The sequence below is a fragment of the Macrosteles quadrilineatus genome, unplaced genomic scaffold (assembly GCF_028750875.1).
Source record: "Macrosteles quadrilineatus isolate MER2022 unplaced genomic scaffold, UCM_ALF_1.0 Scaffold_4__1_contigs__length_99947679, whole genome shotgun sequence".
NCBI classification, from domain to species: Eukaryota; Metazoa; Arthropoda; class Insecta; order Hemiptera; family Cicadellidae; genus Macrosteles; species Macrosteles quadrilineatus.
The window spans coordinates 21,506,978-21,533,466 of NW_026542597.1; the positions used below are offsets into that span (position 1 = coordinate 21,506,978).

The 26,489-nt window shown below is 35.0% G+C and overlaps 2 protein-coding genes across 2 annotated transcripts in view; one reads left to right on the forward strand and one right to left on the reverse strand.

The window, feature by feature from the left end:
• Nucleotides 1-1,050: 1,050 nt before the first annotated feature.
• On the reverse strand, nt 1,051-5,058 carry LOC128992797 (uncharacterized). The gene has a single exon (XM_054416537.1). It carries the CDS (start codon nt 5,056-5,058, stop codon nt 1,051-1,053), a length of 4,008 nt encoding a protein of 1,335 aa, XP_054272512.1.
• A 4,125-nt stretch (nt 5,059-9,183) lies between these two features.
• The window catches only part of LOC128993413 (PAS domain-containing protein cky-1), a 130,834-nt gene continuing 113,528 nt past the window's right edge, over nt 9,184-26,489 (forward strand). Inside the window, exon 1 of the mRNA XM_054417303.1 lies at nt 9,184-9,351. Coding sequence (XP_054273278.1) covers nt 9,341-9,351 — 11 coding nt within the window. The 5' untranslated portion in view covers nt 9,184-9,340. The remainder of the gene's footprint in view (nt 9,352-26,489) is intronic.

Here is a 26,489-nt window from a genome sequence, read left to right on the forward strand (position 1 = left end):
GTGCAATAGTATATTTCTTTATCTTCGGAAGCTTATTAGTTCTGCTCGACACCAAATATTCTTCTTGATGACCGTGAGACGAAATACCAAACGTGTTAGAAGGGGTCAAAGATGTCCAAAGGTCCTATGACCCAGGTCAATCTAATTATTGGATGAAACCATGTAACCAAAGTTTTTCGATGGCAGAGAAAAGCCATCAGAGTACTTGCTAACCTTGCCTCTAGAGGTTGTTGTAGAGCTAGTTTTGTAGAGCTAAACATTATGACTGTGCCTGTTAAATATGGTATTAAGAGGTAAAATTGTGAGAAATACCTTTAGATCCTAAAACTGAAGATCCATTAGGGTTTTGGTAGAACAGGAACAAGATGAGCAGAGAAGCGATGGCTCTGGCCAGAGTGACGAGAATCGAAGGACCACAGATGAAAGATGATGTTGAGAAATGACTATTGTTGTGTAGTATGTAATTCTTCACTGATTTAAATTAAAACCCTTCTTCATTAATAAAAGGAAAGCAATTCACTACTCATGAATATTCTGGACTGTACACGAAAATTTACAACACATTTACTTTAAATAAAAATATCTTCTTGGATCCTAGCTTGACACTTGGTACTATAAATTTGGAATCCATATTTAAATGAGAAATGATGAAATAATGCACTTGGAGCGGTAAGAGAGAAAGAGAGATTAAAATATTTAATATGAACTAAACCAAAAGGTAAGCACTGTGTACTGTGAGAGAGGTGAGTCTAAACTGAACTGACTAGTACGAAGTGCTGTAGTGAACTTTGGACAGTGATGTCATCATATCAGCTGTTGTATCCTTTCAATAACTGAACTAAAAACTTGACTTGAATGTTAATACTACTTGATTAATTGTTTATATTTGACTGTATATAGTTCATATGTTATTAAATAAATATTTTATTAAATGTCCTTAGTTGAATTACTAAATATTTAACATACCGGCCCCCCCTGAACCCCTGGGTTCTGAAAACAACACAAAAAATGAGAAAATCAATAAAAAAGGGGGGTGGTAACTCCTCTTCACTATTCCATAGGAAGGACAGACACCTTTGTCACAGGACGAGAGAGGTGTCCACTTGCGGTCTTCAGGTGCACGACCCGTACTATTCCATCAGTACCAGGTGAAACGGAGAGAACTCGTCCAAGCTTCCAGGAGAGTGGAGGCAAGTTGTCTTCATGAATGACAACCAAGTCATTGACTTCAATATTCTTCTTGGGGTTGACCCATTTATTTCTCTCTTGAAGAGTGTACAGATACTCTTTCTGCCAGCGAGCCCAGATAATATCTCGTTGACTGAAGCGACCCATATTATGTTGACTGAACTGTTGGACTACCTGCCAGCGTTTTAATCGGTTGATAGGAATGCTACGCAAGTCAGGTTCAAGAGGTGTCATAAGAGGACCACCTACTAAAAAATGACCTGGCGTCAAAGCTTCTAGGTCCGAGGGATCAGAAGAAAGAGGAGTTATAGGCCTAGAGTTCATCATTCCTTCAATACGGGTGATTAAAGTCGAAAACTCTTCCAGTGACAGGGTCTGTTGTCCAATGACTCTTATTAGGTGAAATTTCACACTTTTGACAGCCCTCTCCCAAAGGCCTCCCTGATGAGGTGCATGTGGAGGTAAGAAGTGAAATTTAATATTGAAATTCTCAGCGTAGCATTGTACTGTGGAATCCTTGATTAAATTTTCAAAGTTGCGTCTGAGTTTTTCGGATGCACCTGTGAAATTTGTAGCATTGTCACAGTGAATATCTGAAACGATTCCTCGTCTGGAGACAAATCTGGTAAGAGCGGCTAAATAGGCATCCGCTGTTAGGTCGGTTACTACTTCTATGTGTACCGCCTTAGTAGAGAAGCAAATAAATATACAAATATAAACCTTGATAGGTTGAACTCGTCTTAGTAGATGTTGCTTCACAAAGAAGTGTCCTGCATAATCTACACCAGATATGGAAAATGGCCTTGAAGGTGTAACTCGATTCATAGGTAATTCCCCCATGAGTGGAGAAGAATGAGGAGGTTTACATCTGAAACATTTTATGCATTTAAAGATCCTAGATCTTATTAAGCTTCTAGCACTGAGAATCCAGTACTTGTTTGCCAGCATAGCCTGAGTTAGAGTTGGACCAGAGTGCAAATATAAGACATGATGGTGGTCAATCAAAATATCAACTAACCTATGACCTTTAGGTAGCAAGACGGGGTGTTTGTGATCTTCAGAGATATCAGCCTTGTTTATTCTTCCCCCTACTCGAATGAGGCCATCTTTATCCAGATAAGGAGCTAGGCGTCTAATGCGTACAGAGCAAGGTTTATTGGATTTCAAACATGAGATTTCTTCAGAAAAATATTCTCGTTGAACCAATTTACAAATCAGGTTATGAGCCTCTTTTATCTCCTGAGAAGTTAAATTCCCAATTTGTTTAACTTTATTTCTGGTGTTATGAATGAAGCGCAGCAGGTATGCGGAAACATGAAGTAGTGTTGTCCAAGATGAGAAGCGAGTGAGGAGAGAAAATGGTTCATCCGGAACAGCAGAGAGAGTGTTAACTGTGAGAATCTTAGTTTCAGGGATAGACTCTTCAGGTAAAGATTTACAGACAGACTTTGGCCAATTTTCTTCAGAGTTACACAACCAGACAGGTCCATTCCACCAAAGTGTGTGGTTAATCAAATCTTGTGGGGCGGTACCCCTTGACCCAACATCCGCTGGATTTTCTAGTGATGAAATATGTTGCCAAAATGAAGGTGGGATATTTTCCTGTATTTCTGCAACTCGATTTGACACATAAACCTTGAGTCGATAAGAGGGCATGCCAATCCATGAAAGCACGATTGTGGAATCGCACCAAGCTGTGTATGAACTAATCTTGCAGTGAGGTGAGAGAAGTTGTATACAGTAATTTAGGAGCTTAGACATCAGGTGTGCTCCGCAGAGCTCCAAGCGAGGTATGGAAATACGCTTCAGAGGTGCGACTCTTGACTTCGCTATCAGAAGATAAGTCGATATAATTCCTTGTGAATTTACAACTCTCAGGTAAACACAACTACAATATCCTGCTTCACTTGCATCAGAAAAAGCATGTAGCTGAATATCTTTAGCTGAAGAAAGTCCCACGTAGCGAGGTATCTTGAGCATTTCAATATATGGAAGTTCATTGGCGAACTTGTTCCAAACTGATATAACGCTGTCGTCTAGGGGTTCATCCCAATCGAGACCAAGTGTCCATAAGTATTGCATGAAGGATTTGGACCAGAAGGTTACAGGAGTTAACCATCCTGACGGGTCATAGATCTGTGATATCACACTTAAAACAATTCTTTTTGTAGGAGTTTCCTTAATATTTTGAGTTCCTACAGAATAAGAAAAAACATCTTCATTAGGAATCCATTTAAGTCCTAAAACACTATGAACTGGTTGTTCGGGAGCTCGAAAACCAATAGGTTTTTCTTTGTGATCTTCAGGGATCGACTGTAAGAGTAATGGATTATTCGAAGACCATTTTCTTAACTCGAAACCTCCTTTTTTGAGTAACTGAACCACATCATTTTTCAACAAAAGAGCGTTTTCTACGCAATTACTACCCAATAGGGCGTCATCGACATAAATCTGATCCTTTAGAGCAGTTGCGGCTAGAGGATGATTTTTTCCTTCATCAATAATGAGTTGTTGAATGACACGATTTGCCAAGTAGGGCGATGATGTGAGCCCATAAGTGACAGTCGCTAGCTGATAGATTTGAAGAGGCATTTTATCATTCTCTCTCCAGAAAATAAGTTGAAATATCTGATCAGATTCCTTTACAAGGACTTGTCGAAACATCTGCTTGATGTCGCATGAAAAAACAACCGCATGTCGGCGAAAGTTGAGAATGATGTCACATATGTTGTTGTGGAGTTTTGGTCCTTGATGAAGAATACTGTTGAGAGACAGAGATGTTGATGTAGGTGCTGATGCGTTGAATACTACCCTTAATTTTCCATCTTTAAAAATTCCATGATGTGGAAGGTAGTAATGAGGATTATTTTTAAGACGTGGTGACTGACAGAGTGTCATATGTCCCGAAGACAGGTAATCTCTCATAAAATCAACATAAGTTTCCTTGAAATCAGGATTAGAACGAAATTTATTCTCCAGAGACCAGAATAGGGATTTTGCCATTTTGCTCGAGTTGCCTAATGTTGACGGATCGTCTGAGAAAGGCAAAGAGACAATATATCTTCCTTCAGGAGTGCGAGAGTGCGTAGATACAAAATGTTTTTCACATTTTTCTTCGGCTAAGGATTGCTTGCTTGTAAGAGGGGGTTCCTCTACAGCCCAAAACTGTTGGATAGAGGTGTGAAGATCCAAACTATTGGTGGTTAAGAGTGTGACTAATCCATGAAATGAATTTTTGCAAGTTGAGGCAACAGGGGTCGATCCTAAGAGCGCATATCCAAAAATGGTGTCAATTGCTACAGGCATATTCTCACCAAGTGACAAAAACTGGCCTTTCACAGAGGAGGCAAAAAGGTCAGCTCCAATTAGAACATCAATAGGAGCGGGTTTATCAAAAGTAGGATCGGCTAACATTAAATGTTGCATCTGTGAGCGAACTTCAGGAGTGATCTTAGCTCGAGGTAAATCTGGAGTGATATTATCCAAAATGAAGACAGGGTGAGAGCTTGCCAATACATATCCACTAAGGGACTGGAGAGTGACATGAGTTAACCCTTTTGTTTTCACCTGAGCAGACGAGATGCCATTAATAAGCGTTTTATTAGCATGAGAGCGCTTAATCCTTAAAGACTGAGCACATCTTTGAGTAATGAAGGTAGACTGAGCAGCAGAATCTAAAACTCCCCTACAAACTAGGGTCTTACCTTCGCTTGATTTTACCACAATTAAAGCAGTGGCAAGAAGAACTGTGTTCTCTGTATTTGTCAAACCAACAAAACCAGATTCATTTTTATTTGAGTCAGAACTTGGAGCTCGTTTGTCTGTGTTACCTTTAGACACATTAGGAGAGGGATTATTTTCAGAATCCATAAAATGCAAAAGAGAGTGATGTTTTCTTTTACACGTAGAACATGTACGCCATGAATTGCATTCCTTTACCTTATGCTTATCGCCAAGACAGTTGGTGCACAAATTTTTGCCTTTAACAAAATTATACATTTCTTGTGAAGTCAATTTAAGAAAACCTTTGCATTGATAGATTTTGTGATCTGCACCTGCGCAAAATGTACAAACAGTGCGAGGAGTTGCAATAAGCGCCGATTTATTTGAGCGCTAAGGGGGTTTTACTTGAGTGTGGTGGCCTAAGGTACCCTTAAGAGATGATCCCACATTAGTAAGATTAGCTGCTTCAAGATTTACACAGTGAGACTCAATGTACTTGGTTAACTCATCTAACTTAGGAGTTACAGAGTTATCACTTCGACTCTGTTCAAAATGATGGCGAAAATCAGAATCAAATTTTCTTAACAAGTGAGAGGTCAAAATTAAATTTTCCTGAGAAATTTCTTCATCTAGAGCTTTAAGTGCTTCAATGTTTTCATTTAAAACAGACAAAAACCTTCTAAGTTGCTTCACTGAGGGATTGTGAAGAACTGGTAAGTCTAACACATTGTTGACATGAAGAGAGATTAGTAATCTTGTATTCTGATACCTTTTAAGTAGAGATTCCCATGCAATAAAATAATTAGCATTAGTCATAGGGATGTTTTTAACAACTGAAAGTGCCTCTCCCTCAAGACAGCTTAACAAATAACTCATTTTTTCAACACCAGAAATACTATCATTTTTATGAATAGTATTTTCAAACAAATTTTTGAACGCCATCCACTTTTCATGTTGACCTGAGAAGGTACCAAGTTGAAGTTTAGGAAGCTGTACACTAACCTTAGTTGTAGCTACTTGGCTGATAGCTGCATTGGAATCATCCAGGTTTGGCTGGCTCGACTGGTTAGAGCTTGGGGAAGGTATCAAGTTCACACACAAAGAGTGAATAGACACATAGAGATCACTTATTTCATCTTGTAATGTTGAAATTGTAGTGATATTTTCACTTTCATCTAATTCCTCAGGTAAAGGCACAGTGCCGAACAACTTATTCACTAATTTGTCAAAATCATTATTTTTGGCTGTAGCGGTGGAATCCAAAAGAGTGAGCTTTGTTATAAGTTGAGGAGTGATAGGTTCCTTTTCGATAGCAAGCACTTTTGCTTCAATTGACTTAAGCCTGGCTAGCACAAGCTCAGATTGCTTCACAAAAGTTGAGAACCTCATTTTGAATAAGTCTTAAATTCAATAAAATTCCAAAATAAAAATAAATGCAGATTAAAATAAGTTTATAATGAGCAAAACTTATTTAAAGACAGCCAGGATTCATTGTATTAAATATTAATATTAGTCAACTTGAAATCAGAGAGAAATATTCAGCCATAGTATAGGCCTATAAAAAGTTTAAGTCCCAGAAAATATCTACCTGCAATTATTTCCAGATAATAAATTTGAAATTCAATAAAACATGTTATTTCAAACACAAACTGTAATTAAATGTTCAATCCGTATTAATAAACATTCTTCTGTCACTTTAATTTAAAAGTGTAAGCAAACAATTGAGGTTATGAAAACATAAACAAAGTCTTGCATAATGACATTTAAGTTTTCATTTCTATCCATCAGCAGCGCTAGTGTTGATCAGCTGTGAAGTTGGTATGACTTCCATGATTTTCTGAATATTCAGCAACAAGAGAGAAACTTGTTTCACATTACAGGGGGGAGAGAGGGGGGCAGACAGGATGCAGCCCGATAATGCACAATAGAGAATAGACAAACTATGCATGAAAATACAGGAGTTGTAGACAGTACAGTCTGAGAACAAAATTTTCTGTCTGGGACAACAAAACTTTATGTGTTATTTCACAAATTACTGCAACAATTTAATAAATTGATAATAATGTGATCAAAAATATTTAATCCTCTTGTTAATGATACTTAATGTTGATGACAGATTTATTCAATTAATTTATTCAGTTCAAATAAATACAAAACTTAATAGTCACAGTAGATTATTTTCCATAGGCTGGGAAACATCCGGCTCGAAGGACCATGTTAAATATGGTATTAAGAGGTAAAATTGTGAGAAATACCTTTAGATCCTAAAACTGAAGATCCATTAGGGTTTTGGTAGAACAGGAACAAGATGAGCAGAGAAGCGATGGCTCTGGCCAGAGTGACGAGAATCGAAGGACCACAGATGAAAGATGATGTTGAGAAATGACTATTGTTGTGTAGTATGTAATTCTTCACTGATTTAAATTAAAACTCTTCTTCATTAATAAAAGGAAAGCAATTCACTACTCATGAATATTCTGGACTGTACACGAAAATTTACAACACATTTACTTTAAATAAAAATATCTTCTTGGATCCTAGCTTGACACTTGGTACTATAAATTTGGAATCCATATTTAAATGAGAAATGATGAAATAATGCACTTGGAGCGGTAAGAGAGAAAGAGAGATTAAAATATTTAATATGAACTAAACCAAAAGGTAAGCACTGTGTACTGTGAGAGAGGTGAGTCTAAACTGAACTGACTAGTACGAAGTGCTGTAGTGAACTTTGGACAGTGATGTCATCATATCAGCTGTTGTATCCTTTCAATAACTGAACTAAAAACTTGACTTGAATGTTAATACTACTTGATTAATTGTTTATATTTGACTGTATATAGTTCATATGTTATTAAATAAATATTTTATTAAATGTCCTTAGTTGAATTACTAAATATTTAACAGTGCCTTCTTTGTATATTTTTAGTAACCTCCTCCATGTAAAACAAAACATCAACTCATTTTCTACACAAGCTTCTTGTCATGTACACTTAACCAGAAATAGAAATGATCTGTCCACCCCCCATGTTAGGCTAAGTAAAACCTTGAATTGTCATTTGTATCAACAGTTGCAGTTATACAATAAGTTACCACTAGAATTAAGAAATCTCAATTATGTCAAATTTAAGTCAGCCATCTCTGTACTCCTTAAAGCAAATGCCTTTTTCTCTACCAAAGATTTTTTAGATTGTAAAACTTTTGTTTAATGTTTACAAAACGATGACTGTATTATAGTTTAAATTGTATTGACCTTTCCTATTGCAATGTATATTGTTTAACGGAATAAAGAATTGTCTATTGTCTATTGTCTATTGTCTATTGTCTATTGAAACGATGCCCATGCATGTAAAAGCCTCTGAAGCTTCTCTCAAACTTCAGGGACTAAGGACGGTTCAGGATTCTTAATATTCTTCACCACTAATTTTCTCGATGGCTGAAAGAACCTTTAACAAATAAAGCCTCTTCCTCTTACCTCTGATCCTCTTCTAAAGGAAATATAAAGGGTGGTTGATAATAATGTAGTGGTATTAGAAATAATTAGGCCTATGTTTTATTATATTCTGTCTGCACAAATGCTACATATTACTTTATCAACAATAGCACAGCTTAGTACCGACTTAAATCATGCACACTCTCAAAATTAGACTATTTAAAAATACAAACACATAGAGAATTTGAACTTTGAAATACACAAGGTTTATTACGTCACATCACCTTTTAAGTTAGTGTTAACGAATTTAGAAATCAGCAACGCTTTTGGGGAAAGCGGTTCAATTCCCACAAATATTTGTGAAAATATAGGAGGATCTAAACACACTCTTTGACACACACACACACTCACTTACTTTGGTATAAACAAACCCCCATCTTTGAGGATTCTATTGAGGAAGAAGATTAGTAAGATTGAGAAGCTGTTTGTGAGCAATTAACTAAAACTCTTCTTTTCCAAAGCATTCCTCACAAATGTCTTTCACTGCCCTTTCTCATCCCGTGACCTAAAATATTCTCCAAAGTCCAAGGCCAACAAACTCAGCAAAGTCCGGAAAATCGTGATGTCAGCCAACCCTACCGTTCCACCCAATTTGAAGAGTTCCGTTTTGGACCTCCCAAACCGGAGGAGGAAGTAACGTCTGTCAGCGTGCGAACCACAAGGTCGCCGAGTGTGACGAATGGGCGGAGCCAAGATGACGAGCGGCGACAGAGCATCTTCCTTCGGCCAATGAGAGAGCAGCCAAGACGACCAATGGGAGAGGAGGAGTGGCGGTGGCTGCGGCGGTGGTCGCACAGTGTACCAGCGACCGCCGGTAGATCAGTGTCGGTAGAGTGATGCTATTATCAGTATGGAGTGACGTGAAGTGGCGTGTGTGTGTGTGACTCCAGTGATAAGATAGACGGCAAAGTGGCGGCCAATAACGGAAACCATACCATGTTCACCCGGTGAGTGCACTGACTACTCCTGAAAACTTGTATATTATGGGGAGAAATTATTGAAACTGTTATTTTTAATTTAAGATTTTTAAAAATCAGGTAAATTATAAGGGAATTATAAGGTTTTTGGTATTTGGTTGTAGAGATTTTTATATCGATTGAACCTTAATTGTATGTACAGTACTGTACACCCACAGTTTACCCACAACATGGTTACCCGATTGACAAGTAAAACGCGGGGAGAGGAAGCAGTTTACAGTATAAGGGGTAATTTAAAAACGGAAATAATACAGCAATTATACTGAATTCTAAGCGAACAACACTTTTTCTACGAACAGTAAATCTTCATTATACAAAACACTTATGAGTTATCATCGTAATAATAAGAACTACCTTAAACAATCCATCAATTTATCATCAAAACTTACAAAACATTGAATCTAAAACCAATGATTTTCTACCAAATATATAGTATTCATACATGAAGAATACCAGTGCACGCCGTCTAAGTTTGACACAACATATTAGTTAAACACAGTGCTCGATTTGTAAAAAAATAGGTACCGGAACTGTAACTTATTTATTTTGATTTGTACCTATTTATGCAAATATTCTTATCGCTCCGCCACGTCCCCCCAAATCAAGCACTGGTTAAACATAAACACGATTGAAATTGCTTGAAGGCAATAAATATCCGGATAAGAAGTAACAGTATTAAGTATACAAGCGTCATACGAGCAAAAGATTTGCTTTTCTTCATACAAAAAAATAAAATAAAACACACAAGAACAGTGACTTAAACGCGCGGTTTAACCAAAGTCTGAAATTCGATGAAATGTAATAAGTCAGTGTTAGTTGATGACTTATTAATAACTTATCTAGAAAATGAACAACTAACATAATGAGCTGTATAATAAATGTACCTAAACATGTATAGTAAATACTATACAAACAGTATTCGTTATATATATAATTGCAGACAGTAACCACCGAAACAAAGATCGAAGATTTTCCTTTGGGATACCGAAATCATTTACATTGCTACACAAATTTGGTATTGCCCTCAAATTGAATGTGCCAATTATATATAACATTGTACTGTTCTATAAACTTAAAATGTAAGAAACAGAAAGTTTTTTGAACTTCTATAGTAAATAAGAAAGTGTTATGAGCCTAAGATTTGGTATTCTATTTGTATATTTATAAAAGCATATGTTGTAAACGTTAGTTGTTGTTAATTCAGTACCTGTCGATTGGTTTCTTGTAGGATGTTGTTATTATAATAGAACGGAAATAAGGGTTGAAGGATCTCATCCTGGCATGAAGGGAGGGTTATAATTTGACATTTGTCCATTCAAGTTTTACTCATTAAGTCGTTGATCAATAAAATTGGATTAATTGTACGTTGAGTGTTAACCATAATTAGCATAGATTAGTCCATTGAAAACATGTTTTGTTGGGTATACGCAAGGGAGCACCACATATTTAAACTCATAACCTACTCAGCATTATAAACTGAGAAATAAGTTTTTAAATTATTGAAATTCAGTTTGGTTGAACGATTCGTGAAAACATTAAATGGTGTAGAGATTTCATGCAATTTATCATTTATTCTAACCTATTTCCAAACACGTAGGTGCTTATTAAAGATAAATATTCGCGCAGTATATGCTCCCTACTCTAGGTTCCATGTAGTTTTTTTTTTAATTTAGATTTTGCTGGTTTACTTATACTTCCCAGGCCCTTAAACACTTCGATGCCATTCAGTTTTTTTACATAGGCCTAGACCATACAATAAACATAATATAGTTTTACTCAAACATTTTTAATACTAATCACATACTTCACTCTATTTTTGTATTTCCAGAAATTATGTCAGTATGCAGCTTTGCTGCTTAGTGCATTAAGCTTATGTGATCTGTTGGAACGGATGCACATTTATTTAGTAACTATTTCGCAAGCTTGCTTTACTCTTTTGCGGGAGACTTGAACGATTAGTTTGACTGAAGTCGTGTGTGGTAACTGAATGCAGTTTAAAAATTAACTTTATTTAGGTTTATTGTCATAATTTCTTTTTGTAAGGTGCATCTCACAGTAAAGTATTTCCACTAAATAAAAGTGATAAAAATGTTACAATAAATAATAAAATCACTAAATACAAAAAAATATAAAGTGTTCTACTCACACTAAGTTTCAGTTTAAACTGTGGTTATTAAATATGGCTACAAATGATAAATTTAATCTGTTCATCGTTTAAAAATATTTTTATGAATTACAAATTCACTGACTTTGCTGGTTTGCTGCTTTCACACTCAAAGAGACTCATACGGTGGGTTTCACTGAAGGAATGTGTGGTAACTAAACTGAGTTATAACATGGGTTTAGTCATAAGTCATAAGTCGTCTATTCAGCAAAATTAACATAAAATGCATTAGCTACGTCAAAACAAAACAAAATACAATACAATATTTACATAACAAAAAACTCTCTTGTTTCATACAGTATTACTGAAATTTGTATTAGATTCCATATCACAATATTTCTATAAGGTAATTCTGAGCAATTTACCATTTCACTGAGTAAGTAGGTATGCTGCTATCTTAGTACCAAAGACTTGAGCGGTCGGTTTGACTGGATGCGTATATGGTAATTAATTTAATGGTAAACATTTAAGCCGTATTTGAACAATTTCCTACAAAATAACAATTCGCTGAGTACGCAGGTTTGCTGCACGCATAGTGCACGTTAATTATCTATGATTAAGTGTATTGCCATAACTTTTTTCTATACCTACATTTAAAAGACAACGATTACAAATTCAGCGAGTATGGTTTGGAGAGACTTGTATGATCGGTTTCATTGAAGGCGTATTTTGTAACTAAATACAGCTTGAAAATTAGCAATATTTTGAAGTGTATGTCACAGTAAAATATTACTACAAAATGTAAGTCATACAATTATTTTTCAAAGTTACAATCCACTGAGTACACAGATATTCTGCCAGCACAGTGCCGGAGACTTTTTTTTTTTTTTTTTTATTTATTTATTTTTTTTTATTTTTTATTTTGTACCTAAATACAGTTTGAAAATGAGCAATATTTTGATTGTCACAGGTCGTTCAGTAAGGTGTATGTCACAGTTAAGTATTTCTGCTAAATGAAAGTCCAGAAAAGTTACAAATTCACTGGGTACGCAGGTTTGCTGCTCACGCAGCGTCGGAGACTCGTGCGCTCGGTTTGACTGAAGGTGTAGGCGGGCCATGGGACGACGTCGACCTTGCGTTGTTGAGATTAAAATAATACTCGAGATTACAACGTGCAATACCAGTGTTTTGACGCCTTGACGTATAATTTGCGTTAGTGTTGATGCAATACACTCATCAACTTTACTTGTGTTCGTGAATGAAATCGTAAGCGATTGGAGTAAAATGTTTTAACACATTTTAGTTTTGATCCTTTAACATTGTGTTGTGTTTGCTTTGGATCACGCAGTGGCAGTGGTGGGCATTTTCTCTAGGGTTATGGGGAGGATTAGCAAAACTTAAGCAATTTTTAGGTTGGAATTTTTAATAATTGATTATTGACCGTTAAATGAATACATATTTTAGGAACCATATCAAACTGCAATCGTGTTAGGTAAAATTCTGTCCTAGCATGTGAATAGACACAATAATATGTAGTTAATGATGTGCACAAGTTTGTTATTTGATGTCGATATTGATAGTCTCCATTAACAAAAAGATACCTCGTTGTGAATAAGTCTCAGTATAGTGTACTTGTAAAGAAATAATATAATCTAAAATTATCCAACAAGGAAATTCATACAATAAGCAATTTAGTATATAGGATGCTAAATCATGTCCAGGGTTTTGCAATGTAGACTGCGAATTACATATGGAAATTACACCAAACAATAACTTATTGATCAGCATTGTACCACCATCTTCCCCACCATCTTTTTTTATATTTACCGTCTTGTGAGTAACAGTATAAGCGTAAATATGTGTTTTAAGTGTTATAAAGACGAATCTTTTATTTATCAAAGAATACTTATCGGATATGTGATTCATATAAAATTCCGCACCAAAGCTGGTTGGTTTGTCTCATATTCATATTTCAATAAAAGTTGCATTTGCACAGCTTTGTGCGAAATCAATTACCTATAGGAAAAAGCAAAGTTTGGATTTCACGCAGGTCTAACATGAGTATGTTATCTAAAACATAAATTTCAACGGTATTTTTGACTTATCTATTCAGCTCCAACGCTCACATTCAGATATATCAAGATCGGTTGCATTATCCTACCACTGTGCCGTTATAAATGCATAGACGAAGTTAGTTTGAATTTTTATTTTTTACGTAACAGTACCATAGAACCGGAGTTACATTTTATTGTTAAACCTATCCTGAAAGACAAAAATATATACGTCTAATAACACTAGTAATGATATATTTTGCACTTATCCTGTTAACTCACAAGACGGTAAATACATACAAAAGATGCTAAGTGGTAATCGATTTCGATTAGACATCATCATCAGACCCAATAGGCGAATCTTTAAAACTTATAAATACCGTTATAAAACTTATCCATCTTAATACTTGTTTTCTTTTGAGGATTGGCGTGAACTGTTAGTTTTTACGACAGTAATCCTTCAATTTCTTTGATTTTTAGCGGCCAGCCCGTGTTATTCAATTGATCATAATGGAATAAACTGTGGCATACATTTTCATTTATGAAATGTTCTCTATTATTCCCCCTTCACCAAAGCCCGCCTAGCTTCCCTCCAAAATGCAGTAGCAAGTCAACAGTGACTCGTCAGCACAGGTGATTCAGGGGTTTGATTCTTCCCGCGACTGTCGACCAATAAGGATGCATCAATATTTGTACACTTGGACACTTCTTTCATCCATCAAAGCTGCTATGCTGCTTAGTCAGTCCATGCTTTGTCCGCTGGCTCCGTTATGCTCTTCGATTCTATTTTGATAACTCACATGCCAAAATACAATTGTACGTTTAAAATAGGATGGGTAGTAAGTAAGTTTGGAATGCTGCAAGTAATGTTATTGGTGACTTATTTTAAGTTTGACATTTCAAAAGGTTTAGTTTTTTTAATGTAATTTAACTATATCTGTGTGTATGAAAACATTCTTCGTTTGAGTTCCTCAGGCGATGCCTGCTGGGATGCGATACCGATTAATTTATTGAGGATTCAATTTTTTAGATCAACCAAAAATGTTGATCTCAATTAATTTACAGAAATAGGGAAAGTCACCGTGAATCTTCGCATGCATTCGAACCAAGCTAGTAATTGTATCTATTTATCATTTTTAGAGGGCCTGATGTCTGACTAGGGTAAAGTTATTGTTTAAAAAAGCGGTGATATTACGTAGAGTTATGTAGGTTGAGACTTAGTAAAACTTTAGCTTCGCTAATAACCAATATACTATCGAATTGTGATTATTCTAGGTCCAGGGCCCTTGTAGAAAACAAAATACCGTAGCTGAAACTATAAGAGCACATATTCCCCAGTCTGGGGGATTTCTCTGTCATAATCCATACGATGATCAGTTCGGCTCATAAAATCCAAAACTGTGCACCAATAAATGCTATGTAGTAACTTCACAGCTAAGATACTGTACTTATACTTTTGAATCACTGATTCAATTTAGAGCCAACGTTTGATCCAAAAGAAACTTGTCTTAACGACTTTACTAATTCATTAGGTGTCATTAGAAATTCTATTCTCGCACGGTTTTGATTAGAAAACTTCCAAATGAGTGATTAAAATGCCGAAGACGTATTGTTTAAGGAGACAGATTGGCTCAGTCCTAATGAAATTCGATGCTTGTAGGTCATAACCACGATATTACCAAGTGCGCTGCGTCCAGTTATAGCAAGAGTTGGGCATTGAGCCATAAGTGTGACTGCTGGAATTTCCAGTCAGTATAATACATTTCACTTACCCAAACAGGGTGACAACTAAATCTACTATATCTTTTACTAAACAAATTTCATAGTCAAAAGGGGTTTCAATCTAATTAAACAGATTCATTATTTATATTACTAAACTTTGTTTTCAGAGTTGATAAAGATTTTGTAATATTTCTGACATTCAAAATTGGTACTTATTTTTAACTGTTGGTCATCAGCAATTACGGTATCCCATTCTGTCATATTCTTTAACAGTTTTTTTCTTTATACATCCCCGTCATTAAAAAAATCTATTAAAAGTCTCTGCTATTTTTTAATTTGTTCTCAGTTCACGGTTATGTAGACCTTACCACTTTGATCATGTTTTAGGATTTTGAGAACTTACTTGAAAAAAATATATACGGAAGAGATTGAAAAATGCATTACCTTAACCTCTTCTTATATGGGTAAATACATTGATTAAGCCTTAAAAACAATAAATAAATTAGGAAATACTCTCAAAAATACACAACTTTTAAACAACTACAACGAATGCCAACCTACAACATTTTGCGTCCAAATTAATATCTAAGATAAAATGTATAGCGATTTATGAATGCTAATCTAATTCTCAATGATAACTGGTAGATCAAACTATTTTGTACTATTCTAAGGATAGGCCGTAGTCATTTTCAAATCCTTTAATCAGGGAGTTAAATTTGATGAAATATACGTGGATACAACGTGAATTGATTGATCTTCTATGCCATACATTTTACATCCAGAATTTGTAGTTTTCAACAAAATTGAAGGAAAATTATAAAAAAATTTGTTTCTGAATTAGAAGGATATTTTATTAATCTATTAATTTTATTAGGTGTATCTTATATACAGTATATATACATATCATCAATATCATCATCCAGATCTACCTTATCCAACAATCTACCAGTGTCTCGTAGCAAGTTAGCTATGTTTTCACCAGCAGGTAGAACTGCCGTACTCGTACGGTTGTCTTCTAATGACAGAGTGTTCCGAAATTTTAATTAGGGATTTAACGGACAAGGTTCTCATGACCTCTGCCACCCAAACTAGCGGACTTGGACCGAGGAATCCAAAAATATCGCAAATTCCGGGTTCCTTCGAGTAAGTACAATCATTCATGAATTTTCAAAAATTATTATTCAGCTGAGTTCTTTTTTCTTAGGTTTTTTTATAAAATATTATTTACATTAAAAACTGTGTGTAACAGGAAAATGAAAACTTGAAGAATTAACATAAACCTTTTGCCCGTGTGATAAACTTTATTTTTCGTCATATTGCAACATAAATTAAAAAAAAAATTGAACACGAAAATGCTTTTCATGTAGCCTAGCGATAACCTCTCAAAACTACTTCCAACTTGTTTTAACTTTTGCTAATGAAATAAGCAGCTGTTTAGTAAGTGATTCAATCTATTCGTCTATTACGATTGTGTTAGTGTACAAGTTAAGACAACAATTTACTTCAATCGATTAAACTAAACAATCAATACATACTTTCAATCCATGCAATGGTTTACAATACAATCGTAATTTACAACTGAGTTAACAGCTGATTTTTACTCCTTATGGACTATGAAGGCTTTTTACAGCTGTTTTTGTTGCATGACGAAAATAATAGTGCAGCTTTGTTACTGACTAAAATCAGATGTTTTTAGCCGATATTGTTTATTGAAATCGTTATCAATTAGCTGGGCCCAGTTTCAAACCATCAAAAGCTACAGCCTTACATTCGCCCAGCTCTCAATCTATAAACATCGAGCAAAACCAAAAACCATTAAAATACCACTTGCTATTATCTATACCTGTTTATTTTCCCAGGTATTGCACTCGGACATGTTTCCCAGCCCCAGATGGGATGTACAGTACCAACCTTACGGTAATTAACTGCGATGCCTATGGTTCTTTCTCTCATTACCGCTCGGTCCACACTCCAGTCTTGGACTCGTCGCGCACCTGTTAGGTATCGCTGAAATCTGACTCCGACCTAGACGTTCGACAGCCTCCTCCGCACACTTGATGGTCACCCGCGACTTCGGGGTGCCAGCTGGGGCCCAGGAGTTTATGGGGACGGTGTCGAGTACTGTACCCGTGGGACGTGGAATAAGAAGTAAATATAAGTTGGGAGTAAACCCTATAAACCCATCGTTAAAGTTTCTAGGGAAAGAACTACTAGCAGTTCATGTTGTTGCCAGATTTAGAATTTAAAAATTGTGGTTGAATCGATCCATAAATTGTACTGATACCAATTTTTTTTGTACTACCTACCAATTTAAGACGAATAAACTTAGTTTACCTTATTTTGTGCGTATCTAAGTAATTCCATTTACCAATCAACGTTGACCTTTTGTCAGAAAGCGTAATTACTTGACTGAATCATATTTTGATATATCATGGAACCAAACCAGAAACAACCAAATGGAACTATTACCTTGACATTTGAAGGACTGTCAAACAGATCAGCTAAGAATAGTTTTAAGTCGTTTTTCAGAGTGAGAGTTATTCTTATTGCACATTTCTTCTTATTTAACCACATTTACAACCATCCTGACTATAAAACGGCCTTTTAAAACATTCCTTTATCTATGGTGGTATAACAAAAGCTTAAAGCATCGTCAAATCTCAAATGTAACATAAAATATGAGCATTAAGTCGAAATCAGCGGACTTAAATTACCCAACTTTACAGCAGAAAGAGAAGTCCCACTAACGGTGTATAATGTAATAATACGCGACACAAACAAAAGCAGAACAGAAAATATCAAATAACTTCTTGATTAGCATACAATAACACGTTAACATGTTAGCAATATCTTACGAACATAATCAAAAACGTTTTCTAACACTTTTTGATAAATTGTCTCTACTTAGACTATAAAGATTAAAAAGAAGGGATGTTGGCATCGAAATCGAGGAAAGTCTCCGAATGGGTATGATAGTTACCCATAATGGTCAAAATTGAATACCTCTCTAGTACATATAATTTATATTTGCTTTCTTGTAAATATCTACAATATGACCCCATATAGATGACAAAGTGTTACAAGATGTATTTTATTTGCAAAATTAGCGTAGGTTTAAGTATTTTCTAAACTAATTGTTGAATTTGCTCAAAAGAGGTTAATTACTTGTATGGTTGGTCTATTCATGACAGTTCAAGCCTCAAGCACTTTTTATAGTAGTGAGCGGAATTAGTGATGTTGTGCAGTATGTTTCCGCCAGCGCACTGGCGGCAGATAATGTCAATTATAACTAACAGCTGGCGTTGCGGCCAGGAACTGTGTTGAGTATAAATCAGCTGATCACCCCCTCCCCATCTGTAGGTGAGATACTGGATGACGTAATGGAATTACAGAAGTTATGGAAAAGTTCAAACGAGATTGTGGAAACGATAGAGTAAAACCATGAGATATTTTGTAATTGGTAATTTAAATGACAATTATTACAAGGGAACTTAGGATTTTATGATGAACACACAAGTTTAGGTTTTAGGTTGATATAAATCCTGGAAAATTATTAAGTATTCATTTATAAAGAGAATATTAGTTTTAGTAGTATAATGAATTGATAATAAACTATTAAGTATTTGAATTTGCTACTTCTAGATTTTAAAGTTGAACGAAAGACGTTGCAATTTTCAAAGTATTATAAAATTTATGTTATCAGCTTGTTATTGGGTTGATATTAACCAATGTTTTGGCAAACCAGATATACATATAAAATATAAATAAATAATACAGGTAGAATAAAAATATTTAGTTTGTTAAACTTTTCCTAACAGTATATATATTAAGATTCAAGTTTCATTTCTTTCTTTACGAAAACAGTGTCCAAGCATGTTAAATTATTTTTTACACTTTCACAACACCATTATTAAAAACTTTCAATTCTAAGATACATTTCAAAGTGTCCAATCTAGTTATATAATACATTAATTCACTTCATAATGTGGTGTCTTCTGCAATAATAGTCCCATAGCGTGCAACGAGCCTGTGAGCATAATAAGCTTGATGTTCAGATGCTCACAGACAGACGATGCTCACAGCATGCGTGCTCACCAACCTCGTGTTATATCATCATTATGTACCTAAGTCTGCATGTAGCCAGTAAATCCCATAACGCACCAAGACCTCGTGTTTACATGGGTAAAGATCGTTGGAGCAAATGAGCGCTACAGAATGTTATGGAGGTTGAATTGAAATTCAAAACTTGGTCATTGTAGGGTTTTAAACGATGCGCACTAATTGAGATAACAGACATTTTAAATCACGTGTTAAGCTTTTGTTTGTAAACAATATATTAACATCCATCCAACACTTTTTTATACCTCTTTACAACTAGAGACGATTGGCTTGTAATTTACGAGTCTTAAAAGTTAATCGAAAAAATGAGATTCAGCCCCCAGCTTAACCAATCTAACAGTGATGCAAATGTAATGAAAACATAAAATAGCTTTTGATATATTAAACTGGCTAACCTACTCACTAAATGGATCGAACTAGTGACCTCCAGGCTTGAAGGAGTAGGCACTGACGTAGACGTTTTAGAAAAACCATTAAAATAGTACGTGCTTAGTTCTTCGGTTTTCAAAACCTTGAAGATGAAGAAAGCTACTTCGTACTTGGGTATAATGAGTGTAAATTCCTATAGGCTTGGTTTGCCCTCAAAGTTAGTTAATTAAGTATTGTTGTAGATAAAACATACCCCCTTCGTATATTTCTCATCCTTATGGAACAGCTGAAGACAATTTTATTGTTAGTTCTGTCAGGGGTACTGTAGAGGTTGTGTTTTGTTTGCAATTTAGTTTCCTAAGTCATTAATAACCTCGTTTAACCAATTAAAACGATTTAATCATAAACAATATCAGTTATATAACCAAAAAGAAAGCGCAAATCATAAAATTAACCCTAATAAATGGAAACAAAATTTCGTCGACACTAGCGATCAGTGTCACCAACATGAACTAGACACGAAAAACGAGCTTCAAAATTTCCAATGGGATGAGAAGTATACTTTGTGGGTTAGTCTATGGTATTACGTAAAAAAATGCACCAATCCAATGACAATCTAGGACTATCAAAAGTTACATAAACTTGTACAAATCTCTTGCAGTTGTAGTATGCTAACTACCGACTCCCAGTGGCTATTCCCACGGTATTATTCTGCTTACTGCCTTCTAACCAATCTGTACCATTCCTCCATGATTACTCTATGGACTGAGACACCTACGGGTAGCCTACACTCCAATTACTCTGTGTAACAATCGCTGCTTACTTCCCTCCAATTGTTTCTTCCGGCGGCAATTCGTTACCGAGATTTCTATTTCGCTTTGCATTCGTTTGTTCCGTTTATCTATGAGTTTTATGGGAGTTTCGTCATGGACGTGCAATACCATTTGCCTATCTCAACAGTAATGTATTGAGTTAACAAGGAAATGAAAGATCCCCATAAAGTTTTACTGGGATGGCAATACCGTGATGGAATGGAAGTAATGATAGTTTTCGTTGCATGGTCTTAAAGCAATTACTAAAGAAGGAAGTCACTATTTTAATATGAATGTCAACTCCTAGTGAGAAAAATATACATAATTTGTTACTCCAATAGTGTAATATATTAGGGTTAAACTAGAGTCCCATCTATATGGACCAGCTGTAGCCAATTTTTTTGTTTAAAAAGAACGTATTTGGACGAGCCGTGACAGAATGCGCTAGTGACTAAAACTCTATTTACTACCTTATTTTTTGTTGCTGGCCAAGTTGATGGGTCATAACAGTTGCTCACAATAAGTCATTCTATTAGTTTGAATTGGTAAAAGAGATTGTGTATTCGACAGAAATCAGTCATGTAGATCAGCACAACCTGTCGGTGGCTCACATCAACTACATCAATTTTGCAAAAAAATCAGGCGACAACTTTAACAAGGGGATGGAATGTCTAGTTCTATGTTAAACTTCAAAGCTTATAGTATAACCTAAAATGTTATTCCCAATCCAAAAACCTCATAGAAGACAAGGACAGCAGACGATACATCAATTTGGTTATAATACTTTTTAAGCAAAACAAGAAATAAATATTAGTAATCAAATCTCATTCTAAAATTGTGCACCAAATAGAGAAATAGCTTTAAACTTTCTTAAGATTAACAAAAATATTTTCTTAAATTCATTGACAAACAAAAGCAGAACAGAAAATATCAAATAACTTCTTGATTAGCATACAATAACACGTTAACATGTTAGCAATATCTTACGAACATAATCAAAAACGTTTTCTAACACTTTTTGATAAATTGTCTCTACTTAGACTATAAAGATTAAAAAGAAGGGATGTTGGCATCGAAATCGAGGAAAGTCTCCGAATGGGTATGATAGTTACCCATAATGGTCAAAATTGAATACCTCTCTAGTACATATAATTTATATTTGCTTTCTTGTAAATATCTACAATATGACCCCATATAGATGACAAAGTGTTACACAAGATGTATTTTATTTGCAAAATTAGCGTAGGTTTAAGTATTTTCTAAACTAATTGTTGAATTTGCTCAAAAGAGGTTAATTACTTGTATGGTTGGTCTATTCATGACAGTTCAAGCCTCAAGCACTTTTTATAGTAGTGAGCGGAATTAGTGATGTTGTGCAGTATGTTTCCGCCAGCGCACTGGCGGCAGATAATGTCAATTATAACTAACAGCTGGCGTTGCGGCCAGGAACTGTGTTGAGTATAAATCAGCTGATCACCCCCTCCCCATCTGTAGGTGAGATACTGGATGACGTAATGGAATTACAGAAGTTATGGAAAAGTTCAAACGAGATTGTGGAAACGATAGAGTAAAACCATGAGATATTTTGTAATTGGTAATTTAAATGACAATTATTACAAGGGAACTTAGGATTTTATGATGAACACACAAGTTTAGGTTTTAGGTTGATATAAATCCTGGAAAATTATTAAGTATTCATTTATAAAGAGAATATTAGTTTTAGTAGTATAATGAATTGATAATAAACTATTAAGTATTTGAATTTGCTACTTCTAGATTTTAAAGTTGAACGAAAGACGTTGCAATTTTCAAAGTATTATAAAATTTATGTTATCAGCTTGTTATTGGGTTGATATTAACCAATGTTTTGGCAAACCAGATATACATATAAAATATAAATAAATAATACAGGTAGAATAAAAATATTTAGTTTGTTAAACTTTTCCTAACAGTATATATATTAAGATTCAAGTTTCATTTCTTTCTTTACGAAAACAGTGTCCAAGCATGTTAAATTATTTTTTACACTTTCACAACACCATTATTAAAAACTTTCAATTCTAAGATACATTTCAAAGTGTCCAATCTAGTTATATAATACATTAATTCACTTCATAATGTGGTGTCTTCTGCAATAATAGTCCCATAGCGTGCAACGAGCCTGTGAGCATAATAAGCTTGATGTTCAGATGCTCACAGACAGACGATGCTCACAGCATGCGTGCTCACCAACCTCGTGTTATATCATCATTATGTACCTAAGTCTGCATGTAGCCAGTAAATCCCATAACGCACCAAGACCTCGTGTTTACATGGGTAAAGATCGTTGGAGCAAATGAGCGCTACAGAATGTTATGGAGGTTGAATTGAAATTCAAAACTTGGTCATTGTAGGGTTTTAAACGATGCGCACTAATTGAGATAACAGACATTTTAAATCACGTGTTAAGCTTTTGTTTGTAAACAATATATTAACATCCATCCAACACTTTTTTATACCTCTTTACAACTAGAGACGATTGGCTTGTAATTTACGAGTCTTAAAAGTTAATCGAAAAAATGAGATTCAGCCCCCAGCTTAACCAATCTAACAGTGATGCAAATGTAATGAAAACATAAAATAGCTTTTGATATATTAAACTGGCTAACCTACTCACTAAATGGATCGAACTAGTGACCTCCAGGTTTGAAGGAGGCTGGCACTGACGTAGACGTTTTAGAAAAACCATTAAAATAGTACGTGCTTAGTTCTTCGGTTTTCAAAACCTTGAAGATGAAGAAAGCTACTTCGTACTTGGGTATAATGAGTGTAAATTCCTATAGGCTTGGTTTGCCCTCAAAGTTAGTTAATTAAGTATTGTTGTAGATAAAACATACCCCCTTCGTATATTTCTCATCCTTATGGAACAGCTGAAGACAATTTTATTGTTAGTTCTGTCAGGGGTACTGTAGAGGTTGTGTTTTGTTTGCAATTTAGTTTCCTAAGTCATTAATAACCTCGTTTAACCAATTAAAACGATTTAATCATAAACAATATCAGTTATATAACCAAAAAGAAAGCGCAAATCATAAAATTAACCCTAATAAATGGAAACAAAATTTCGTCGACACTAGCGATCAGTGTCACCAACATGAACTAGACACGAAAAACGAGCTTCAAAATTTCCAATGGGATGAGAAGTATACTTTGTGGGTTAGTCTATGGTATTACGTAAAAAAATGCACCAATCCAATGACAATCTAGGACTATCAAAAGTTACATAAACTTGTACAAATCTCTTGCAGTTGTAGTATGCTAACTACCGACTCCCAGTGGCTATTCCCACGGTATTATTCTGCTTACTGCCTTCTAACCAATCTGTACCATTCCTCCATGATTACTCTATGGACTGAGACACCTACGGGTAGCCTACACTCCAATTACTCTGTGTAACAATCGCTGCTTACTTCCCTCCAATTGTTTCTTCCGGCGGCAATTCGTTACCGAGATTTCTATTTCGCTTTGCATTCGTTTGTTCCGTTTATCTATGAGTTTTATGGGAGTTTCGTCATGGACGTGCAATACCATTTGCCTATCTCAACAGTAATGTATTGAGTTAACAAGGAAATGAAAGATCCCCATAAAGTTTTACTGGGATGGCAATACCGTGATGGAATGGAAGTAATGATAGTTTTCGTTGCATGGTCTTAAAGCAATTACTAAAGAAGGAAGTCACTATTTTAATATGAATGTCAACTCCTAGTGAGAAAAATATACATAATTTGTTACTCCAATAGTGTAATATATTAGGGTTAAACTAGAGTCCCATCTATATGGACCAGCTGTAGCCAATTTTTTTGTTTAAAAAGAACGTATTTGGACGAGCCGTGACAGAATGCGCTAGTGACTAAAACTCTATTTACTACCTTATTTTTTGTTGCTGGCCAAGTTGATGGGTCATAACAGTTGCTATAGCTCACAATAAGTCATTCTATTAGTTTGAATTGGTAAAAGAGATTGTGTATTCGACAGAAATCAGTCATGTAGATCAGCACAACCTGTCGGTGGCTCACATCAACTACATCAATTTTGCAAAAAAATCAGGCGACAACTTTAACAAGGGGATGGAATGTCTAGTTCTATGTTAAACTTCAAAGCTTATAGTATAACCTAAAATGTTATTCCCAATCCAAAAACCTCATAGAAGACAAGGACAGCAGACGATACATCAATTTGGTTATAATACTTTTTAAGCAAAACAAGAAATAAATATTAGTAATCAAATCTCATTCTAAAATTGTGCACCAAATAGAGAAATAGCTTTAAACTTTCTTAAGATTAACAAAAATATTTTCTTAAATTCATTGACAAAATAGTTTGCCATCTAGTTCTTCATTTCTAGGATTACTATTCGATCTGTAAATTAAATCTCATCCTACCACCTATCAAAGCTCTCCTGTACAAAAGAAAGTGCGTAAGACGTATTATCTCTCATGTCTCATGTCTCATCTCTCATCCTCTCATTATCTCATTGAACACTCTCAATACAGAGACAGTTTTGACAGAGAGACAAAGCCTGAAAGCAGAAGACACTCTCATTGTACCTGGAGGCTAGATGATTAATGGTTTTCTATTTACATTTATGATAATTAAGACACATTTCCCGCTGAAAGGCCGTCGGCTCATCGTTTCGCGCGTTTTGTTCGTGATTAATAGTTGCTCTTTCTCCCGCCAGGCGCGGCGTTGACGCTCCAATGGGTAAGGAGAGCGTGTGAATGTTTTGGGCACCCTTGTACTGTATGGGTTTCAAATTTTGATATCTTTTGAATTTCTTATAGAATAAAGATTTCTAACTTTTCCTGATAATAACGTTTTATTTCGAGTTTTCAAATCGCTCTGAAGTATATTTGTAAAAGATACAGAAGAACCTCGTTAACAAGACTCGTATGGGAATTCAAAAGACTTGTTATAGGCCTAAGGGTTGACTTTTTATCGAGGTTTGCAATAGCATGTGATTGGGGTAAAATAAATTCAAGGGGATTTGAAAATGACACTTGTTATCAAGGGTGACTTGTTATCAGGTTCTGTTGTTGATTTGTTAATTTCCTTGTGTATTTAAAAAATTATGTTTTCAGCTACTGCGTTGTAAGTAATAATTTGCCCTGGAAGAAAGGAATTTTTAAAGGATTATTCAATTAATTTCTATAAATAAATAAATAGTAAAACTTATTGAAATATGTACTGTATATGTATATATAATTGTTGAGTCCGATTATAAACGACTTGTTTGTTTAAAAACTGAAAAATATGTCAATTTATTGCAAACGTAATCTGTTGCAAAAATTACGTTATTTTACCTATGTTTTAATCAAAAACAAACGCGATTGTATCAGCCGTTATCCTTTTTGTATGTTATGGATAATCATTTCCTAAGATTGTGTAGCTGTAGATTAATTTTTTTAGCGTTTCTCACATGATCTCCCCTTGCATACACAAGCTAACATTTATACCATCTTATTAATAATTTTCCTACAAATCCATCATTATATCGTATTGTTGAATAGGTTTAGAAAATAAATACATCTCACGCTATGCGTAAATTTAAACACTACCCAACTAGAATAAAGTTTTCTTTCAAACAAAGGGTAAATACGTAGCAAAATAATACGCTAATAAAATATAACCTTTCCTCATAAAACTTTAGATTTTTTAATGCTTCGAATAAAATTTTAATAACCTTTCGGAACATTCTTACACTAATCATGAAAAGTCCTTTTAAAGGTTTACCAACGAATACAATTCTCTACAAAGCATCCAATGAACAAAAACCCTCCATAAACCACCATAAATTAACAAACTTACAGTATAGCAAAACAACCAACACGTTGCAAATCCCCACAATACATTACGCCAGATAAATAGCCTCAATATACCAGAGAGGCTGAGAGGCTA